General features: G+C 42.5%; 1 protein-coding gene across 1 annotated transcript in view; it reads right to left on the bottom strand.

Annotated features, from left to right (window-relative positions):
- syt9a (synaptotagmin IXa) overlaps positions 1-22,734 on the bottom strand; it is a 50,580-nt gene that overhangs the window by 4,441 nt on the left and 23,405 nt on the right. Inside the window, exons 4-6 of the mRNA XM_082182995.1 lie at positions 18,020-18,140; positions 17,375-17,546; positions 12,056-12,185 (exon numbers count right to left, since the gene is read on the bottom strand). Coding sequence (XP_082039121.1) covers positions 12,056-12,185; positions 17,375-17,546; positions 18,020-18,140 — 423 coding nt within the window. The remainder of the gene's footprint in view (positions 1-12,055; positions 12,186-17,374; positions 17,547-18,019; positions 18,141-22,734) is intronic.

The following is a 22,734-nucleotide window of genomic DNA, read 5'->3' as shown; positions in this document are numbered from 1 at the left end:
GCACACACCAGTCTATATAATTTCCCACAGTTAACAGTGCATTTCAGAGTACAAACTAAGCCACGAAGTCCAAGGACTTGTCTGTAGACCTCTGAGACAGGATTGTATCGAGGCACAAATCTGGGGAAGGATACAGAAAAATGTCTGCAGCACTGAAGGTCCCATTGAGCACAGTGGCCTCCATCCTCCGTAAATGGAAGAAGTTTGGAACCACCAGGACTCTTTTTTAGAGCTGGCCACCTGGGCGATCAGGGGGAGAAGGGCCTTAGTCAGGGTGGTGACCAGGCACTGCTCATCACCTGGCCAATACCATCCCTACAGTGAAGCATGGTGGTGGCAGCAACATGCTGTGCGGATGTTTTTCAGCGGCAGGAACTGGGATACTACTCAGGATCGAAGTAAAGAAGAATGCAGCTGTGTACTGAGGCATCCTTGATGAAAACCTGTTCCAGAGCGCTTTGGACCTCAGACTGGGGTTCATCATCCTACAGGACAATGACCCTAAGCACACAGCCAAGATAATAAAGGAGTGGCTACTGGACAACTCTGTGAATGTCCTTGAGTGGCCCAGCCAGAGCCCAGACTTGAACCCAATTGAACATCTCTGGAGAGATCTGAAAATGGCTGTGCACCGACATTCCCCATCCAACCTGATGGAGCTTGAGAGGTTCTGCAAAGAAGAATGGGAAAACTGCCCAAAAATAGGTGTACCAAGCTTGTAGCATCATACTCAAAAAGAATTGAGGCTGTAATTGGTGGCAAAGGTGCTTCAACAAAGTATTGAGCAAAGGATGTGAATACTTATGTACATGTTTGGTTTTTTTTTATGGTTTTTTTTTATTTTATAAATTTGCAAAGATTTCAAACAAACTTCTTTAACATTGTCATTATGTGGTATTATTTGTAGAATTTTGAGGAAAATGATTCATTTAATCCATTTTGGAATAAGGCTGTAACATAACAAAATATGAAAAAAGTGAAGCGCTGTGAATACTTTCCGGATGCACTATATATATATATATATATATATATATATGTAGAATCATATTCTAAACTTTCTTGTTTTATGTTTCCAGAGTAAAAGTAACCATGAAGCAGTATTGTAGTAATTAATAAAATAAGTTTACTCTACAAGTGATGATTGACCATTAGTGATGACACCTGCAGCTGTTTACAAGGAGAGTCACTGAAGAGACAACAAGAGCAGACAAAAAAAAAGAGTAGAAACACAAAAATGGTCAACCGTCATTTGTTGAATGAACCTACTTCGTTAATTAATACAACAATACTTCTACATTCTGTAAATGAACACTGAGCAGTGTTGATTTAACACTGAGGATTTCTCTGTGTTTTGTCTGTTTTCCTATTTATTTATTTATGTATTTACTTACTTACTTATTCATTTTAATAATTTGTTACACTTTATTTATTATGAGGGCTAGATTCCCTGCAACAAATCCAAAGTCTTTGCCATATAAAAGTCTACAGTACTTTTACATTCTCTGGAAGATTTAATGTCTTTGTTCAAATAATGGCTCACAGCTTTGTGTGCATATTTCAACCCCTGAACACTTTATTCTCTACAAATTTTTAAGACCAACATATGTTTCAGCATAACAGTGGATAAAAGTCACCTTCCACATTCAGTGATGGAAGTACACTCAAAATAGGGTAAGACTGGAACAGTGTACATTTACATTTAAAATGTAATAATATAAAATTTATAAAATTCTAAATCAACTATTCTATAAAAAAATATATACAGTATATATATTAAAAAAAAACTTTTCACTTCAAAATAAAAACAATATTTTTTACTCCACAAATCTAAAACATTAATATGTCCACAGATCCCTTATTAACAAAAAGACACACAAACTTTGATATGCATCATAATATAATGTCATATAGATCACTATTTTCCAGTGACACTGGACCTCAAAGGGTTAAGAAACTCTGGCTCTTTCATTATTTCAGGGTTATGTCTGTTAGAATGGTGTCGTGTAAGTGGCCCCTGAATTCATATCTAATGATCTTTGCAACGGAAGTGCATCGATCAAAACTTACTTTAGCTGGACAATAACTTTATTCTAGGGCTGCTGTAAAGCCAAAACAATCTATGTTCCTTTAATTTCCTATTATCACTGTAAAGCTGCTTTGAAACAGTCCATATTGTTAAAAGCGCTATAAAAATGAAGGTTACTTGACTTGACTTATGTCTGTGTCTGTTTAGTGTCACATGTTCCCTGTTCTGGTAATGATCTTCCTTTGTTTATTTAAGCCCACAGTTCTTTGTTCGATGTCAATGTTTGGTGATTGTGAAAATGTTCTTGCACTATTTGATTATTAAATATATTGTTTCTGCATTCATGCTGCGTCACGCATCTTTATTCTTGTGGATTTACTATATGTACACCTGACAATAACTGAAAGGCACTTAAACAAACATAATCAATTTTGTAATTAAAAACAAACAACCAAAATTCAGCATACATAAATAAATTAGGCAAATACTTAATTAGTATAAATGCTTACATTTCATTTTACATTTCACAATATATGTAATTATTATTGATGTATTTCATTTGGTCCATTATATCCCTTGCTACAAACTTGCTAAAATCAAAAATAATTTCCCCTAATTATTACTTTTCATAATTGTTTATATTTGATTTTATATGATAATGAGGGATTCACATTCAGGATAAAGTCTAGATTAGAAAAGAGGGGACCATGGAAGAAATTTAAGTAGGAGTGACACACAAATCAATTGATAGAAAATTATACACCATAGACTGTAAAAAAAATACGGACATAGCGTCCGTGACGTCACCCGTAGGTTTCTGGAGAGCATTAATGAAGGCCAAAGTGGGCTTTTAGAACAAAAAAAACAAAAAAAAAACTTTTTTTAAATAGCCTATTAGGCTACAACAGATTTGGATAAATTTAATGAAAGCAAAATGTAATTTTGTAATAGTGAATTTTAAACAGAATATAACAAACCTTTAGAGCAGAAAATTTGTGAAATTTGTAAAATAGGCCTATTTCGCAGTCAGTGAAAATAAATTAGGTGCAATGACGCTGATTATTTTTACTATTCTACTGAGGAATGAGACTAATGAAGAGGGTTTCTCTCTCGTGTGCGTGGACACACTGACTGCTGCAGAACCGAACTTCTGGGCATTTCTCAGTGAGTAATTTCGTGGTCAAGGGGTAGAACTTAGGTTTCAATAAATTAGATGACATGAATAAACATGGTCTACAGTATTTTTTATTATTATTATTATTAATGCAGAGACATTTGTCTAGTTCTAAAACTTTGTTACACCATATTGTTGTTTTTGTTTATATTTATAAAATAAAATGACCATGCATATCCATTTTACACTAAGGAACGTCTCGGTTACGTATGTAACCCTCGTTCCCTGAGTAGGGAACGGAGACGTTACGTCAGATGACGATGAATGGGGTTTCGCTTAGAAAGCCTATCATCTTCGAGTATAGAAAACGAGCCAATGCAATGAAATGCCATGGGTCTGCGGAATTTGCATAGCGTATCTCCGCCCCACCCTGGGGGTATATAAGGAAGTACGCTGGCATATGTCTTCGCTGAGGAGCCGAGACTGAACTCAGGTGTTCCAGCGGTACAGCGGAAGTGGCAGGGAGACGTAACGTCTCCGTTCCCTACTCAGGGAATGAGGGTTACATACGTAACCGAGACGTTCCCTTGAATGGGGTTCCCAGTGTAATCACGCCACCTCTCATCTGTCTTCCAGTGCCCTGCGTAAGTCTGAGCTCCCTGTCGTGAGACTGGCACGGACGAAGGACTCCTACTTAACACAGGAATACCAAGGTACACTGGGAAGCATATCTCAGTGGAAATATGCAATCATGCCCAACCCGAAGGGGGGGACTTGGAATACACATATGACCCCGGGGGGCTGCATATGGAGAAACACTGGGGTGTCCAGCCGCAGGTGGAATATTTCAACCTCAGAGGGGTGGAAAGGTGGCTTGCTGAGGGAAAGACACATGCTCAAGGAGGCTTACAGTGGAAATACACATGTGGGGGTCGCCCAGAGGGGGAACCATGCACATGGAGGCACCTAGCCAAGCTGCCGGTGGCATAACTCTGGCGTTGACGTCGACAGTGCTGGAGGAGACTCAGGGCTTATTAGGCTCACCTGAGGAAAATATCGCACGTATCCCGTCCGTGGAGAGGAATGGCGAACAAGCGAAGACACCTGAGCAGAATCTAGTACCGGCTAGTTGAAGAAAGTACATGAGAAGAAACTGGCTCCACTCGGAGATTGTAGAATCTCGCGAATGTGTTAGGTGTCGCCCAGCCTGCAGCTCTGCAGATGTCTGTTAGCGAAGCGCCATGCGCTAGAGCCCAAGAGGATGCCACACTCCGAGTGGAGTGGGCCGTCACACCAAGGGGGCATGGTCGACCTTGCTGCTGGTATGCCAAAGCAATGGCGTCCACTATCCAGTGAGACAACCTTTGCTTGGAGAGAGCCTTTCCCTTCAGCTTCCCACCATGACAGACAAAGAGCTGGTCTGAGGTCCTGAAACACTGCGTTCTGTCTACGTAAGCACGGAGGGCGCGTACTGGACAGAGCAGTGCCAAGGCTGGGTCTGCCTCCTCCAAAGGCAGCGCTTGCAGGTTCACCACCTGGTCTCGAAAGGGGGTGGTGGGAACCTTGGGCACATATCCAGGCCGGGGTCTCAGGATCACGTGAGAGTTAGCCGGCCCGAATTCCAGGCACGCTTCGTCAACCGAGAATGCCTGCAGGTCCCCTACCGTCTTGATGGAGGCCAATGCAACCAGGAGCGCTGTCTTCATAGACAGGAACTTAAGCTCCACTGATTGCAGAGGCTCAAAGGGTGCACTCTATAGGGCAGTTGAAACCACTGAGAGGTCCCAAGAGGGAACGAGAGGAGGGCGAGGAGGATTCAGTCTCCTCGCTCCTCTCAGGAACCTGATGATCAGGTCGGGCTTTCCCAGAGACTTACCATCAACTGCGTCGTGATGTGCGGCAATGGCGGCAACATACACTTTCAAGGTGGAGGGAGACAGCCTTCGCTCCAACCCTTCTTGCAGGAAGGAAAGCACGACACTGATCGGGCATTTCGTGGGTTCTTGATGTTTAGAAGAACACCAGTTGACGAAAAGGTTCCACTTCAACGCATAGGCATGTCTCGTGGACGATGCCCTAGCGGAAGTGATGGTAGCCACCACCGCTGGTGGTAGGGTACTCAAACCTGCCTCGTCCCGTCCAGGAGCCACACGTGGAGGTTCCAAAGATCGGGACGAGGGTGCCATAGGGTGCCCCGTCCCTGAGAAAGCAGGTCCTTCCTCAGAGGGATTGGGCAAGGTCTGCGCCAGAAGGCTCACTGGGGGAAACGCATACTTGCGGAGGCCCCGCGGCCAACTGTGCGCCAGTGCATCCGTGCCGAGCGTGCCCTCGGTCAGGGAATAAAACAGGTCGCAGTGGGACGAGTCGTGGGAGGCAAACAGATCTACCTGTGCATCCCCGAACTGATCCCAAATCAGCTGAACCGACTGGGGATGGAGTCTCCATTCTCCAGGGAGAGGCCGAAGCCGAGACAGCTCGTCGGCCGCACGGTTCAGGTCTACCGGGATATAAATGTCTCGAAGCGACCTCAGATGCTTCTGACTCCATATGAGGAGGTGGCGGGCGAGTTGCGACATACGGCGGGAGCGTAGACCACCTTGTCGGTTGATGTATGCTACTGTTGCGGTATTGTCTGATCGGACTAGTACGTGCTGGCCCCTGAGCAACGCACGGAAGCGGTGCAGGGCTAGACGTACAGCCAACAACTCGAGGCAATTGACATGCCAAAGGCGCTGGGGTCCTGTCCAGGAGCCCGCGGCAGCATGTCCATTGCACATGGTGCCCCAGCCCGTGGTGGAGGCATCTGTTGATACAACAACATGCCTGGAAACTCGTTCTAAAGGCACTCCGGCCCGAAGAAAACTGAGGTTCGACCACGGGGTGAAGGTCTGATGGCAGGTCGGAGTCACTGCAACTCGGAGCGTGCCGTGTTGCCATGCCCACCTCGGGACTCGATCGCGAAGCCAGAGCTGAAGCGGTCTCATATGAAGCAATCCGAGCGGCGTAACTGCGGCTGCGGATGCCATATGCCCCAGGAGCCTCTGAAAAAGTTTCAGTGGAACCGCACTCTTGCCCTCGAATTGACGAAGGCAAGTCAGCAGTGACTGCGCGCGCTCGCTCATAAGCTGCGCGCACATGGCGACCGAGTCGATTTCCATACCGAGAAAAGAGATCCTCTGCACGGGGCAGAGTTTGCTCTTCTCCCAGTTGACCGAAGGCCCAGACGAGCTAGGTGCCGGAGCACTAGGTCCCTGTGTTCGCAAACCTGGTCTCAAGAGTGAGCTAGGATCAGCCAGTCGTCGAGATAGTTCAGGATGCGAACCCCGTGTTCCCGTAGAGGAACAAGGGCTGCCTCGACGACCTTTGTGAAGACGCGAGGAGACAGGGCTAGCCCGAAAGGGAGAACCGCGTACTGGTATGCCTGCCCCTCGAAAGCAAACCGTAGGAACGGTCTGTGTTGAGGAAGAATGGAGACATGGAAGTAGGCGTCCTTCAGGTCGATCGCTGCAAACCAATCCTGCGGCCGCACGCATTCGAAAATGAGCATTTTGAACAGCATCCTGTGAAGGGAGCGGTTCAAGACGCGCAGGTCCAGGATTGGTCGTAACGCACCGGTTTTCTTCGGTACAATGAAGTAGGGGCTGTAAAAACCGGACTTCATTTCGGCAGGAGGGACAATCTCGATCGCACCCTTCGCCAGTAGGGTGGCGACCTCCGCTCTCATGACAGGGGCATTGCCACCGACCATCGTGAAGCGAACTCCCCTGAAGCGGGGAGGAGATCGCGCGAACTGAATCGAGTAGCCGAGCCTGATGGTCCTCGTGACCCAGCGCTAACCAGGCTTCCAAAGACTGTACCAGCGGGGTCATGCGGACCACAGTCATACCCTCGGTGGAGCAGCGAGGCGGAATGACCGGCCCAGGCGTGGGTGGCATAGCAGCCAGGTGCGGGGGCACGGTCATTAGCCGCGTCCTGCCAGAGGAGGCCAGGGGAGGACCAGCGTCCCACGGGGGCGTGCTCTGGCAGGGGTCTGGCGACAGAGGGGGACGAGAGTGGCGAGGCTCGTGAGCGGCGCGCACTGTCATCCAAGAACTCTATGTGCTCAGAGATGGGTGTGTCAGTTCTGTCTTTAACCACATTAGGGTGCTGCCCGTCGAGGGACGAGCAGCGGGAGTGGGAAAACCAAGGATTCTCCCCCGGCCCTCCACCGGGGGAAGGAGCGGCCCTGCTACCGTCTCCTGCACAGAACTGAGAGCCATCTCTGAGCAGCCCGTCTCAGGAGCGCCGCTTGGCCTGGCGTTTAGCGGGGCGCGGGGCTGGAGGGGGCTGTGACGCCTTCCTGCGATTTCCTCCACGACGCGGCCCGGGTGAAGGCTGCTGCTGGGGCCGTGCGGGAGGGGGGGGGAACCACAGGAGGGCGTCCTCGGCGGCGAGCGGACTGAGGCGCCTGTGCCAACAGCTGAGTGGAGGCAGCAGCGGGCCGTCGGGGCAGGACATGTTTGAGAGCCTCAGTCTGCTTCTGGGCAGTCGAGAACTGCTGGGCAAAGGAACCGGGTTCGCTCGGCATCCCGCATATCAGCCAGGTTAAGCCACAAGTGTCGCTCCTGGACCACACATGTGGACATCACCTGACCCAGGGAGCGTGCGGTCACCTTCGTCGCTTGGAGAGCGAGGTCGGTGGCGGCACGCAGCTCATCAAAGAGCGCTGGGTCAGTCCTCCCCTCGTGCATGTCACGCAACATCTGGACCTGGTAGACCTGGAGTGTCGCCATGGCATGCAGTGAGGAGGGTTAGGGTTAGCCCCGCAGCTCTATAGGCCTTCGCCACAAGGGTGGAGGAGAACCTACAGGCCTTGGAGGGGTGCTTAGGGTCACCACGGGAAGAAGCACTCTGAGGACATAGTTGCATGGCAACAGAGCGTTCAACCTGGGGAACCCCAGTGTACACTTTGGCAGCCCCCTGATCGAGAGGAGGAAAGGCGGAGGAGGTCGCCGAGCGATCACGGGAAGACAAGGGTGCCTTGCAGGACCTCGTGACCTCCTCATGCACATCCGGGAAGAAAGGCCTTGGGGTTGGACGCTGACAGGGATCAGCGACCGCACCCAAAAACCAATCGTCCAACCGCGAGCGCACTGGACCGGGTGGTGGAGACCACTCGAGGCCAATGGCCGCGGCTGCCCGGGAAAGCATGGCCGTCAGCTCGGGATCAGACTCAGGCAATGCTGGAGCACCCGAAGGTGGCAGCACAGCCGAATCGTCACTTCCCAAGGACTCCTGCCCACCTTGAGATGCAGCGATTGACATCACATCTTCCTCTGGAGCGCCGAATGAGACCCGCGGCAAGTCAGAGGACTGTACCGCGGGCTCCTTCGGAACACTCACGGGTTGCGCAGCGCAAGAGGGAGGTGTGGAGCGTGGAATAGTCGGCGCTTTATTCCACACCGTAACCCTCAGGTCACCCTGGCCACCAGCCGAAGTACCAGCTCTCGCGGAGCTCGTAGATCGGGGTGCGGGTGAGGGGACTCTCCCTCGAACGAGGTCATTGAATCTCGACCGCAACTGCGCGATGGTCATGTTCTCGCAATGGGAACAAGAATGGGAACAAGAATCATCCACAAACGCTGTCTTAGCGTGATCAATGCCCAGACACACAAGACAGCGATTGTGCCCATCAGAGTCAGAAATGACGCGACCGCAACCAGAAGTGCACGGGCGAGGCATCTTTAAAAAGACGTGCCACGTGCAAGTTCTTTTGTGAAAGGAAATTCTCCGCAAAGTGTTGAAGCGACCAGGGAGATGAACAAAAAAACACTGGCAAATCAGTGCACAGATAAGCAGGGAATGTGCACTAGCTGGAACTCGCTGTCACACCAACACCTGGAGAAAGGCTCGTCTCGAAGAGGATAGAGATGATACTCAGAATTTGGCTGTGGAGTGAAGTAATACACTTGGCTCCGAAGCAAAAACATATCTGCATGTTGGCAGCATACTTCCTTATATACCCCCAGGGTGGGGTGGAGATACGCTATGCAAATTCCGCAGACCCATGGCATTTCATTGCCATTGGCTCGTTTTCTATACTCAAAGATGATAGGCTTTCTAAGCGACACCCCATTCATAACTCGGAGTGACTACGAAAGGGAACAAATATTATCCAACATAATGACTGAATTTACAGTCCGGGTTCAGTTCTGTTAAAAAAACAGAATTCCACTGGGTTTTTTTTTTTTTTTTCGCATTCCAATGGCGTAGTGACACATAGCGGTAAAAGGCAGCAAAAAACCCAATTTTACCGCCGTGGGAACGGTGACGGGCTCTAGCTGTGTTTGGTATCTCTACCATAATTTACCAGACTTTGATCGTTTGTCTACTTTTGAGATTCTGACAGTGATTGTTACTTATTGTATTGCGCCATGAGCCTTCCTACACAGTCAATGTGTTATATCACATCACCCTCCATTGGATGTATAATGTTCAGCAATAAACTACATTTTAGCATTATAGAATATCTAGTCATACTTCTGAGGCTATTTTGGTGAAAGTAACTCAAAAGTAACGCAAAAGTAGTGTAACGCATTACAATTCAGAGACAGTAATATTGTAATGCAACTAATTACTTTCAAATGACAGTAACTAGTAATATATAATGTATTACATTTTGGAAGTAACTTGTCCAACTCTGCACTTCTTTAACTACCACACCTGATTCAGATCACTAGGAAAGAACATGAACTAAACTGAGAGCCGTTTGCATGACAGTTTTAAACAAAAAACGGGGATTTGTTTTATAAAAATTTTTTTTTATGAATTTTGCACAAAAACAGCATTTTGGGGGCCTGAAAATGCTAACTTATGAAAACGTTTTTTAAGTATGTTTTGAAAACGATACCGTTATCGCATAAAAATGCTAATTTGTTAAAATGGTGACATCATGCGCATGCATATTACATGCTCAGTCATTAGGCCTGTAGTGTTTCTTCACAAAGTGACATCGCCAACTACTAATCTGGCATTCATAATACAGCGTTTTAGTAATTTTCACAGATCCATGTGAATGGGGATCGTTTTGACAACATTGTCACCTGTATGCAAATTTTTTTGCTTTTTTAGTACGTTGTTATCGTGTAAATGTACCAAGTGTGTCGGAAAAGGGAGACATACAAAATGTGCACAGCATTGGGTGCCCAGACAGGAGTATAATGACCTATACTTTTTGGTTTCAAATAACCATGCACCCAATGAAAAAGATATGTACAGTACTTTGAAAAGATACCTGCTGTCTTTGTAAAACTACACAAGGGATTGAAACAGAATATCAAACAAATCACAGTTTTTTGAATTTTTTATATTTAAAGTTGGAATGCTGTATTTTAGTGATGGGAAGTCCGGTTCTTTTCCGCGAACCGGTTCTTTCGGACAGTTCGTTTCAATGAACCGGTTCAAAAAACCGGTTCACCAGTTCTTTAACGTCATCACGTAATGACGTCAATTCTATCATCCCGGCGGATAAATATACATTCAAATAAAGGCATTTGTAATCATAACTTCAGTTAAATAATAGTACTCATCTTCATAATCATCTTGGATAGGTTTCTTACATTTACGTTTTGAGAATGAACCCTGTAGTAGGCCTAAGGCGATGCACAAACGCGGATGTTTTACATGTCTTAAAGTGAATAAATGGTCTTCATCATTTTTATTTTATTTGTAAAAAAACTTACATTTAGCTGAATTCAGCCCCTCATTCAAGTCCTGGTTCACCCGTGCTCATGTATCAGCACAGCACATAGATTTAAACACAGCATCAGTTGGCCAAAAGAAAGTTCGGTTCAGAGACGGTGCGATCACACATGCGCAGTCTCTCCAGCTCGTCGGTTCTCCGTATCGAACGCGTCCGAAAGAAACAGTTCTCGGTTCTGTGCTGGTGATCCGAGAACTGCTGCAACAACCAGTTCTTGACTCGAGAACCGTATGCCTGTGTGTGAGCTGAGAACTACTGAAACCTTACTAGGCTTATTCAGTCGACAAAACTAAAAACTTGATGCATATCTCCAGTATGTTTAATACGTTATGTTTTGATTAACACATTATAAACATTTACTTTGCACCCTTTAAAACCTAGGCAAGAGTTTACGTCAAAAATGTATATCAACTTACTTCGAAATTAAATGATCTGTTGCAGATAATAATGTTTTAGTATAATAATAAATGTTTAGTTTTACAGTCCATTCATTGTGTTTCCAATCTTTAAAATAATACAGTGAAAAGGCAGTAGCCTATGAGATAAACATGTTTCTAACATGTTTTATTTTGTTACACTTATTGATGTTCAATAAAATAGGCTACAAGAAACATGCATTTCGTCCCTCTGAAAGAATTGCATGCATGCTCAGCTCATCAGCTCATCGGTTCTCCGTATCGAACGTGTCCGAAAGAAACAGTTCTCGGTTCTGTACTGGTGGTCCGAGAACCGCTGTACCTGTACGTTCGGTAGTGCGCGCATGCTCAGTATCAGCTGCTCGTGCTCATCACTTCTCTCAGCACAACATGTCTCAGTTCAGTGAACTGTTGGATTTACTGGAGTAACATATGCCTACTCCGGGATATTGGTTTATTTTGAGTCGAAGGGACTGTCAGGACTCAGGCATGTCCGAAAATGAGTAACTTTAGTAACTTGTTGTGGATCAGTGCTGACGCAAGACGCGAACTGTTTCGAACGATTCAGTCCGATTTAGTGTACTGGTTCGACCAGTTCACTAAAAAGAACCGGTTCAAAAGAACGATTCGTTCACGAACCGGCCATCACTACTGTATTTGGGACAATCAGTTTCATGCCTGATGTATTAGGCCTGTTGCACAAGCAAGTACTAAATTTGATCTGCATGAGCAGAATGAGGATGTCCATGTGTTCTTACCTCGATGAGAGGATGCCAGTGTGCGATGGGTTTGCGTGGGTAAGTCAGCATTTCATTCCAGTGTTCTCTTCCCAAACCCTCGGCATCATTACCTACTCGGCACACACCGATGACCTCATTGTGACCTACACTGTGAAAAGAAACAGCGAAATACGTTTACTTCGTAAGACTACTTCTTGCAGAAAGGTTTTTTCTAAAAAAAACATATCTCTCTTAGGGGGCTTTCAAACTGGGCATGTTTTCTGCGGTCCGAATCCAAATCTATCAAACACTGGTTCATTTGCGTTCATCACAAACGAGCACAGTTCAATATACTGTGTGTTTTTGAACATAATTTGGTGGTATTATGCAAAGCAGAGTGAACAACATTTGTATCTACAGTATGTGTGTTGCATGAAGGCAGCTTTCTGCTGCTAGCAAACTGTCGCTTTTGAGCTACTCAGCTTGCACTCATTATGCATGACAACACTGCATGCTCACTCTCGCTCATTTCCCAGGTAAATCATCACCACTGTCACACCCTACATTATTTTCTTATATTTTCATATTCACGGGAATTGCATCACAGTTCCAGTGCATCCGAACTCAGACCACCTCTTACAGGTAGTCTAAGGTTGGGTACCACAGTGTGCTACTATGCATGACAGCTTTCACATTTCCAACAAACGAACCGATATCTGTTTCGAACTAAACTGCTAGTGTGAAAGCACCCATATATCCTAAGCCACACCAATAAGGCTCATATACTGTACCCCTTCATGAAGACCAAATTAGAAATGTATGTATACCATACTTATACTATACTATAATACATTTACATGTACAGTATATTATTAAACTCACTTTTAAATTAACGTAAAATAAGAAAAACAATAATTTTGTGAGTACTCTTTACAATATGGTCCCATTAGCCTAACATTGGTCAATGCATTGGCTAACATTAACAATACATTTGTTACAGAATTGATTAATGTTTGTTAATGTTAGAATGGCTTTTTTTTACTGGGAGCACTGTAGCCCCTTACTGAAAATTTTAAGAGCACAGGCAGAAAATGTAGGGGCACACCTTAAATCAACCGGCAATGCAGTTATTCACATTTTCCATTTTGCCTGTAATACTGAAAAATGCCTTGGTAATACATAGACTTAACTTACAGAAATTACAATGTGCATTTTTTTTTTAAGTTCACAGGGCTCCAGTTTTCCAGCATCTTGACATTTTGGTTACACTTTATAATAACTGCACCCTATTAATAATTAGTTAAGCATTAGTTAACAATGAATTAATCATTTATAAAGCGTTAATAGACATTAATAAACAGTTTATAAATACAGCTATACATGCTTTATTCTTGATTTATAAGCATATCTATAATGTGTTTAATAATTGTATTTTCATATTTTATTAATGATCAATTTATCATGTCTAAATGAAGTATTGCATTATTTACAAACCAGTTATTTAGGAGTTGTCAATGATTCATAAGATCACTTAGAAAGTGTAAGTAAATGATTAATAAACCATTTAAATGTACATTCATTCATCTTATTATTCAAACATAATATAGAAAGAGGTCAGTTAACTATTTTTGTGAGCTCATCTAAAGTGAGGACTATTTATACCTTGCAAAGCATTTACAAAGGAGATTTAAAGGCTCATTTATCTTCTAAACAGAAAAAGGAAACAAACACAACAGTGATACAGAACATATACAGTAAATATTTAACTGAGCCTTTAAATCTCCTTTGTAAATGCTTTACAAGGCATAAATAGTCCTCACTTTAGATGAGCTCACAAAAAGAGTTAACTGACCACTACTAAATGCTTTGTAACTACATTAATTAACCCTACATTACAGTATAAATACATATTAATAAAGCATTTATTAACACACTAAGTAACTATTACTATATGTCTGAATAATAAGATGTAGGTTTCGTCAGCACAACCTATATCAAAACGTTGGTCCAACTGGCAGGAAAAATGGTCGCAAAATACGACCATTTGGTCACAGTCTGGAGCCCTGGTTAGTTAATAAAAATACAACTGTTCAATGATCATGTTAGCTCAGGTCCATTAAATAATATTAACAGATACAACTTATGATTTTAATAATACATTAGTAAATGTTAATATTAACATGAACTAAAATTAGTTAATATACTATAATTAGTTCATTAGTAATGTAAATAACTAATGCTATCAAAAGGAACCTTATTGTAAAGTCTTATCAGTGTTACTAGTTGTTTATTTTATAAAAATATTGTATGAGACTTTATTTACATTGTCTTTGTTACACGTTACATGTACTTAATCTAGTAATAATGCTATGTAAATTATGCACAACCCTAAATACCCTAAACCAAATCCTAACCCTATAGTAAGTACATGTTGTTAATAAATATTTCACTGTAACAAGGATATCTGAAAATAAAGTGTAACCAAATATTGTAAATATTGTAATTTTAACAAAACATAATTGAAACCTTTCCAAGTAGCTCCTGGGTACCCGATTAAACAAACAAAACAATCCGTTTTAAGCAACATCTCAGGTAATGTAGATGCAGGCAACTTTGTCCAAAGTGACATTTGTCCTTTGTCCCATCTCTCATTCTTGCTGCTGGCACATTTTTAACGCACATTGCCTCTTTATTCACATTGACTAAAAGTACAACAGCATTCAAACCCCACTGTAATACTAAGTGACTTGAATGTAAAGTGTAAATATCAAGGGATGCTGTTGATTACAGAAAGTTATTTTGACTTCTCAGTCAACAAATAAAAATTATTCAGACTTCAAATCCCTTACTCGTTATGCATTCAAAAATTGCTGCCCCAGGTGTAACTTGTTGGTGCTGGAGAAACATGCACAACGAATTAATGGAAAATCAAGATAATCTTTAATTAATCCAAAATAAAAACTCAGAAGATTGCTGTAGAAAACTGGGATAATAACTCAAACACAACCACATATACAGTGACAATAATGGAAAAATTAACTAGGGAAACTCAGGGCTTATACACAAAGAACATAATCAAAAGAGAAACCAAACAGGTGTGTGGAATTATGACCTATGGAAACTAATTAACAAACAGAGAAATGAACTAGGAACTAATTGCCCGGTACACATTGTACGATTTTGTGCAGTCTCAGACGAAAGATGGCCAACCACAGCGATTTGTGTGCTCGTGGCTCCTAAACGGTGGTCCAGAAGTACAGTGAGAGATGTTCAAAGATGGCCATTGACACGGTCTTGCAACCAAAGATAGCCTGCGATCATTTTCTGATAGTGTCAGAAATTTTGCATGATCATCTCACAGTGTGTTTGCTGCTACGACCTACGTCTACTGACTGGCCAATAAGTATGCAACATGAAATGGCTATTGATCAATACGACAAAACTTAAAACTATTTAGGCTACCTCAAGCTCCATTTGCAAAATTGGCATGCCAATTTGGTCTTTTTTTCCCAAGCCCTGATCACATCCATATGTGATGCGATCTGGGAAAACCCATCACATGGTGAAAGTTTACTTATTACAGGTTTTTATACCATATTAAAGTTGGTTTCAAGCCCTTTCCAAATCTGTTTTTATTTCCTTCATCGTTTATCGGTAACAAAAGTTATGGTTATCTGAAGTCGGCTGATCGCTATGATTTTCAGGAACAGAATTTTGAGAAAAACAGGTTTAATTAACTGTCACGTCCTGCTAGCGGGACGATAGGGGCTCTTTTTTTATTGCCTTTTTTCATATCACATAGTTTAGTAATCATCATAGATTAGGTATCATTCAAAAGCTTACGAACTCAAAATTCATTCTGTGAAAACCATTTTGAAATTGTACGATTGAGAGGCGAGCAAGATCTTTTAAGCAAGCAGCTACTTCAGACTCCGTTGTTCTTTTGTGCTCCGCATCTCACGATAATGTTGGATAAAAAAATTAATTAAAAAAACTTGTGTGCCATTGTAGTTTACACAGGACTGGTGGGAAATGTGCATTGATAAACCTTTATTCTAGATGTTATGTGGTTTATTTTGATAGGTGTACTGTCTTTGTAGTCTTAAGACAAGGAGAGCTGTGGGCAATTTTATTTTTTTATTTTTTTTTTGCACCTCCACCGACGTGCGTGTTCTTAAAGAGAAAGACACAGTCTTTTCAGCTTGCCACTATAAATCGCTATTTTTCTGCTCTAAACTAGTGAATTTTGCCAAGATATATTCAGAGATGATAGACAAGATGTTATAGAATAATAATTTAATGAAAACCCAATTTTGACAAAAAAACTGACATTCAACCTATTTTTAGACCTTACTGAAAACGTACCAGCGCGACATCCGACGGGTTTTCCCAGATCACATCACATATTCTCCTCTATAGCTTCCTCCTATTTTTTTCACTGCACATAAAAAACACAATTGGCCAAAGTATGTCTCATCTTGCTCAATTTGTTTACCATTAGCATTTGCAGATGACATTTTATTGTGATATTAACTTGCATTGTAGCCTATGATTCAAAAGGTGTCATCATCATACATTCTACATACATGTCATTGTGATTTGTAATGTTCATATAGGATTGCCGAAATCGCACAGTCTGTAACAGGCATAAGGAGAATGGGAACAGAGCAAACAGAGTGAAAACTAAATTAAAACATAATATACTCGTTACACTTTTTACGCCAGTGATATCAAACGCTCATTGGCCAGTTTCGTCACAGATTGCCACATGCTGTGTTTTGGGTGATCTGTGTTTGAATGAGAAATGTGCGCCTTCACAGAGTGGATCGGGATAAGTATTTCAGCAATTAATAACTAACATTCTGCTCGGTACCTCATACAAAACTATTATGTACAGAAAAAGAGGACTGCAACTGCAACACATTGTCTTTTGACTACTTTTTGGTACTGTTTTTTACATTTTTGCAATAAATAAATGATTGTGATTACACTTGTCTTTTTTTTTTCTTTATAAGTCTAAATATTTTTAAGAAATGGTTATGGGTAGGTTTAGAGGTAAGAGTAGGATTAGCGGCTCAAAATATCTTTTTAATGCTATAGTGTTACTAAAAGTGTAATTTTCACTGAGGGATGAGTCAAAATTAATTTATGTGGTAATCAACAGCATTTCAGAGATGCTTTGCATAGAGCTTAACATGCTTTTGAAACTGATAAGAGTGCTTAAAAATCAGAAACAAATAAATAAATAATGGCAACAAAGCAAGCATCTTTAACTTCAAATGACCCCTTTACCAGGTAATTATGCTGGACAGAAAGGACACATTAACATTATTCAACAAATATTTGTGAGATTCTCACCGGTCATAGTCCATAACAGCTACGAGAAGGCTGATTTGGTCAATGTTCTCTGGAGGGACATCAAACACTATGGCTTCATTGTACACAGGGTTTAATGTGTTCCTCTTGGTGGAGGTTTTCCTTTTCTTCAGTCTTCGTCCATCACACATCAGAGAAACTTTCACATAAGGGTCTAGGAAAAGATTCAAAGTAGAAAGTGTTTTTTTTTTTTTATATATAATATTATATTATAATATTATTATTATAATAATAATACATTTTATTATGATAATTTACATTTAAGACCATAACCTATATATCCACAGTTCCATTTTGAACACAAATCCAAGGAATAGCATACCCAAACTGAAATGGTTTCAACCATTTAGACTACAGGCATAATTGTGGTCTCTCTGAATTTGTTGTTTAAAAATCTGAATTAATTAAAGTTATTACATGCATTTATGCAAATGTAAAAAAAAATGTCATGTGTTTTTCAGTGGGGTGTTTAAACACTCTTTCTTCACCAGCTTTAAACTTTACCTATAAGCCAGCCTCTTACTTATCATACCATAAGTTCCAAATCCTCCAACACTATTCTGTTATATTGTAAAATATTGTAATATACGTTATTTCAAACTGTGTAATCTGAGTGTGAACTCATACCTGAAGCTCCAGTGATGTCCATGGCTTTCAGATTTCGTGCTTTAATCATGGTGATGGTCAGCCGTCCGGCAGTGGGCAGGTAGCATAGAGAAAACATCAAATCCCCCAGATCCACATTGTCCTGGCAACAGACATAATATTTAATTACTCTCTTTTGATATTCTACCTGTACAGTAAACACATTCATTTATATGAATGGCAGTTTGATTCAGTTTATTCATGTTATTATTTAAAGACACAGTATGTAAGTTTCGTCGATATTGCTTATTCAAAACAATAACAGAGGCATAGCTTGATGACACCGTGATTGAGCATTGAATCATGATAGGTGTCGTCTTCACCTCCACAGTAGTATTATTATATAAAGTAATTAGACGGGAATCACATTCATGGATGAGCAAATTAAAGTTTTATTAACGTTAATGTGGTATGAAGCAGGGCTGGGCCAAGAGCCTGGGACATTTTACACTGCTGTTTTTATTATGTTTATATTCTGTAGTCAGCCCAAGTTGCATTTAACATTCACCTCCTTCTTCCATGAATTTGAACTTATTTACAGTTTTAAGTTGTATCACGTAAAGGTGCATTGTGTAATATTTAGGGGGATCTGTTTACAGAAATGCAATATTATGTACATTACTGTTTTCAGTGGTGTATAAAGACCTTACATAATGAACCGTTATTTTTTTATTACCTTAGAATGAGCAATTTCTATCTACATACACCGCGGGTCCCCTTACATTGAAATAGTCATTTTGGGCGGACATGTTTCTACAGTAGCCCTAAACTAGTGGTTCTCAACGGAGGCGTTCAGAGAACAATGAGGGGTGTTGGAAGCAAGATTTTTGAAAGGGGGGCGTTCAGGTGTTCACGAGTTTACATCAAAGATCCAGGCAAGACAAAATTAAACATGAAATTACTTGCAAAATAATTGCCTACAACATTCTAAAATCTGGCAGTTTAATGCGACATGTAAGCTAGGGTGACCACACGTCCTCTTTTTCACGGACATGTCCTCTTTTTGGACCTTAAAAAAATTCTAGATTGCCCAAAATGTCCGGAATTCGGCTTTTGCTTTCTACAGTCGCCATTCATTATGTTTACATGCACACCTTTTGTTTCAATTGGACTGAATTCATTCCGATTGAGGAATCTGAATTTAGTGTTTACATGAACACTAAACAAGTGATCGTGTTGATGTACGTTTTAGCAGGTCCCGCTTTCTTGCACGGCACCATTGGTCAGTCGGTCATGTACGTAACGCAAACATTGGTCAAACTGCATCTCAATCATTACCCTCAGCACCACGGCTTGCTTGTCAACAGTGGCACATGGCCCCTGAACAGAGTAAAAAAAAAGCCCAAATGTAAATTCACAGATGATTTACAGAGAAAATTCCTGTGTTTTCATCTCGGTCGGGATCCTTGTGAAGCAGAATGTATGACCTGCAAAGCTGGCACGTACATGTCAATGTCAAATAAAGGTGCCAGCGACCTAGAAGGCCACATAAGGAAAGTATACAGTACAAGAGAACATCAGGAGGACTGAAATGATTATTTTACTGAAATAGTGTGTTTTTTTCTGGCAAATGATTTTTCATTTTATTTTAACCAATGACCATGAAAATAAACAGTGTCATGAAAAAGGTGTTAAAAGCTAAACAATTTTTTTATTTGTCATTATTCTATTGTTGCGGGCAAAAAGTTGAATGGAAAGGATGTATTATATAGTCACCCTATTTAAGCTATGTATCGTTTCTTTTGCAACAACTCTATCATTTTTCTAGTCATAGACCAGCGCTCAAGCACTGACTAGAAACCAGCGCTGACACAATGATGAACAAGTAACTATAATATTCGCAATAACATATCGTTTTACTGAATAATTAAGTAAACATAATTTATTCATTTATCTTTGTAAAGAAACCCCGTTGCTTAACTGGCTACTCTCTGCTGTCTCAGACGACGACATCTTTTCCTGTCGGCCACTGTAACTTCTGTTGGTTGCAATTCGCAACTTCACCACTAGATGCTGCTAAAATTTACACACTGCACCTTTAAATTCACATTATCTTATTTAATTCCAATGAAACAAGTGCAGTTGTCTTTTTTTGTCTTCATTAAGACTGGATGTCTGTGCACCTGTTACACTAAATAATGGACAAAATGATCAAGAGATGTGTGCCACCATACAGGAGGTTTCTAACCACAGAGGACACGCACAAGCTGTGTGTCATGTGTCTGGGAGCGGAACATGGCCAGTCAGCTCTTAAGGGAACTGACTGTCCTCATTGTTAGGCTTTTCCACTTAGAAAGCTCTGCTCCCGCCTGGCTTTGTTTAGGGGAGATGGGAGCCAGGTATCCAATCGTGAGTCTCTCAGATGGACCTTGCTGACGAGTTGGAGACAGGCCTGACCTTTTCTCCAGCTTGGGTCGCAAGTTCCGTTCTTTTAAGGCTGGACCAGGAAGCACACTCCGCGAATTATTACGATCTGCCTGAGCGCAGGATATTGGCCCACTCTAGCACCGAGGAGCTAGAGGTGTTGGTAGTCGAGGCAGATTATCAGAGTAAGCATGCCTCCTCCATTACTCCCACTGACAGTGAGCTGGTGGAAGTTTTGATTTACGCCACGACGAGACTGAAATTAGACTGGGCGTGGAGAAGAAGGAGCCTGCTCCTGGCAGGTTAGACAAGCGGTTTCTTCTGGGTCCCCAGCTTGTGAGCCTTACGTTTCTCCCAGAGCTTCATGAAGAAATTATGAAGTCCTAGGAGAAACTTTATTCTGCTCATGTTTATTCAAACCCAAAGATGAAGTACTGTAATGTCAAGGATTTGGATGAGCATGGGTGTGCGAGGATGCCCCAGGTAGAAGAGGCGCCTGCCAACTACAGTTCTGCCCAGGCCAGAGAAAAGTTTACAGTGGGTGTAGAAATACATTTTCAAACAGTTTATTGCAGTGGTGCTTTTGCAGCATGGGATAGTGCATTGCCTGCATGCATATCCTTTTATTTCAGAAGGCACTATCCTACTTTTTATACCATAGCTGAAAATGGTCTGTAACTCCACATATCTTACAGAAGTCATTTTGACACCCCCTGAGACCCTAAAGGGACCTTCCTCACTACCCAATATTCCAGCCCAAATCATCACCCGCCATCTCCTTGCTGACGTCATAGTCTTGTTGGTATGGGGTGGCCATTCATGAACCATCCCGAAATCTATCCATTTAGACCATCCATAGTAGTATGCCATTCTTCAGTGGATAAACATATTTAAAAATTAGTCTTCATGTATTTTTAAACTCAATGTAAACGTTTCTCTTTGTGAGCTTTGGTTTGGGGAGGCTGAAATGCAACTTTATGCACAACTGCCAGCCAGCATGGAGACAACAGCCATTTCTACCTGTTTCCTACTCAATATTAGCTTTTTATGACTGCCCTTTTAATACAATTAATTTGTTTGACACAAACTTTCCTTAATAAGACTTTATCTGACCAATCTGAGTTCCTCTGTGCTCAAAATCACTCACAAAACTTTTGAAAGTTTGATAACCTGAACCTGGCTGGTAACGTGGCACCTAGCTATCCAACCGCAGTACATATTAGCCGCGTTTCCACTGTCGGGCCAGGGCCGGGCCGTGCTAGTGCGTGCCAGGGCCAGTCGCGTTTCCACTGTCACTTCCGGGGCTCGATCGGGGCTTACTCAGGGCCAACGGCCAGGATTTCTGGCCCGTCGAATACCTTGGGCCAGAGCGGGCCAGCTCGGGCTAGAGGAGTGGTTACGAACAGAGGCGGAGTATACCTGAGTCGAGAGACGGCAGCGCCGGATGATTCTGTCAGCATTAAAGACTTTTAAAATAATTTAACTCGCGTTCATGTTTGAATGCCTTGTGTTTGTGATGCAAAAGACTATGCGCGCTAACCGTTACCATAGTAAACGCTTGAAGATACGCATAGTAAAAAAACATACGCTTGAAGAAATCCGACCAATCATAAAGGCTATCACAGTCATGTTTTTATTTTATCTGTCAGTAGCCCACGTCTCGTCTCTTTATACCGGACTATCATAAAATAAAGCAACTTTTTTTTCGGGAGCTTCCTCTGTGCAGAAACGAGGACGTTATAAAATACATCGTTGCTGAACTTGCTAAGCTAAGCATTCAGTGAACAACGCTTCAAGTTCGGGAAAAAATTAAAAAGTTGTGGGCGCAGTACAAGGCGATTAAAACGCACAATGGACAAAGCGGTGCCCAGAGAAGGAACTTTCCATGGTTCGACTTGATGGACGGTGTGCTGGGTCACCGTCCATCTGTTAGTGGAGAGACAAGTCGGGACACTATGGCAGCCGCGGACGGTGAGTTAATACATGCTATCTTCTTAAAATCTAAGTTTTCTAACTTCCTGCCTGAATGAACATCATAATTCCCGCTGAAATGGGTGGGGTTGTATGACGTTTGATCCAGGAAGGCGTGTTAAGGGCGGGGTTTAGGGCAGCGCTGCAGGGCTAATGGCCCGGCAGTGGAAACGCAAGCCCGGTGCTTGAGGCCCGAGGCCACTGGCCCGGCTCGGCTCGCTGTTAGCCCTAGCCCGGCCCTGGCCCGACAGTGGAAACGCGGCTATTGACACAAGATGCGCATGCGTCGCGTCTGAACGTGTTGTTGTTTTTGGAGCTCTATCGATTTGATTTATAATTCTTGATTTTTCTCTTTAAACTCA

The sequence above is a fragment of the Leuciscus leuciscus genome (genome assembly GCF_965113295.1).
Source record: "Leuciscus leuciscus genome assembly, chromosome: 10".
NCBI lineage: Eukaryota > Metazoa > Chordata > Actinopteri > Cypriniformes > Leuciscidae > Leuciscus > Leuciscus leuciscus.
Note: the sequence above shows the minus strand (reverse complement) of the source record. Positions and strands in the feature narration are given on the sequence as shown.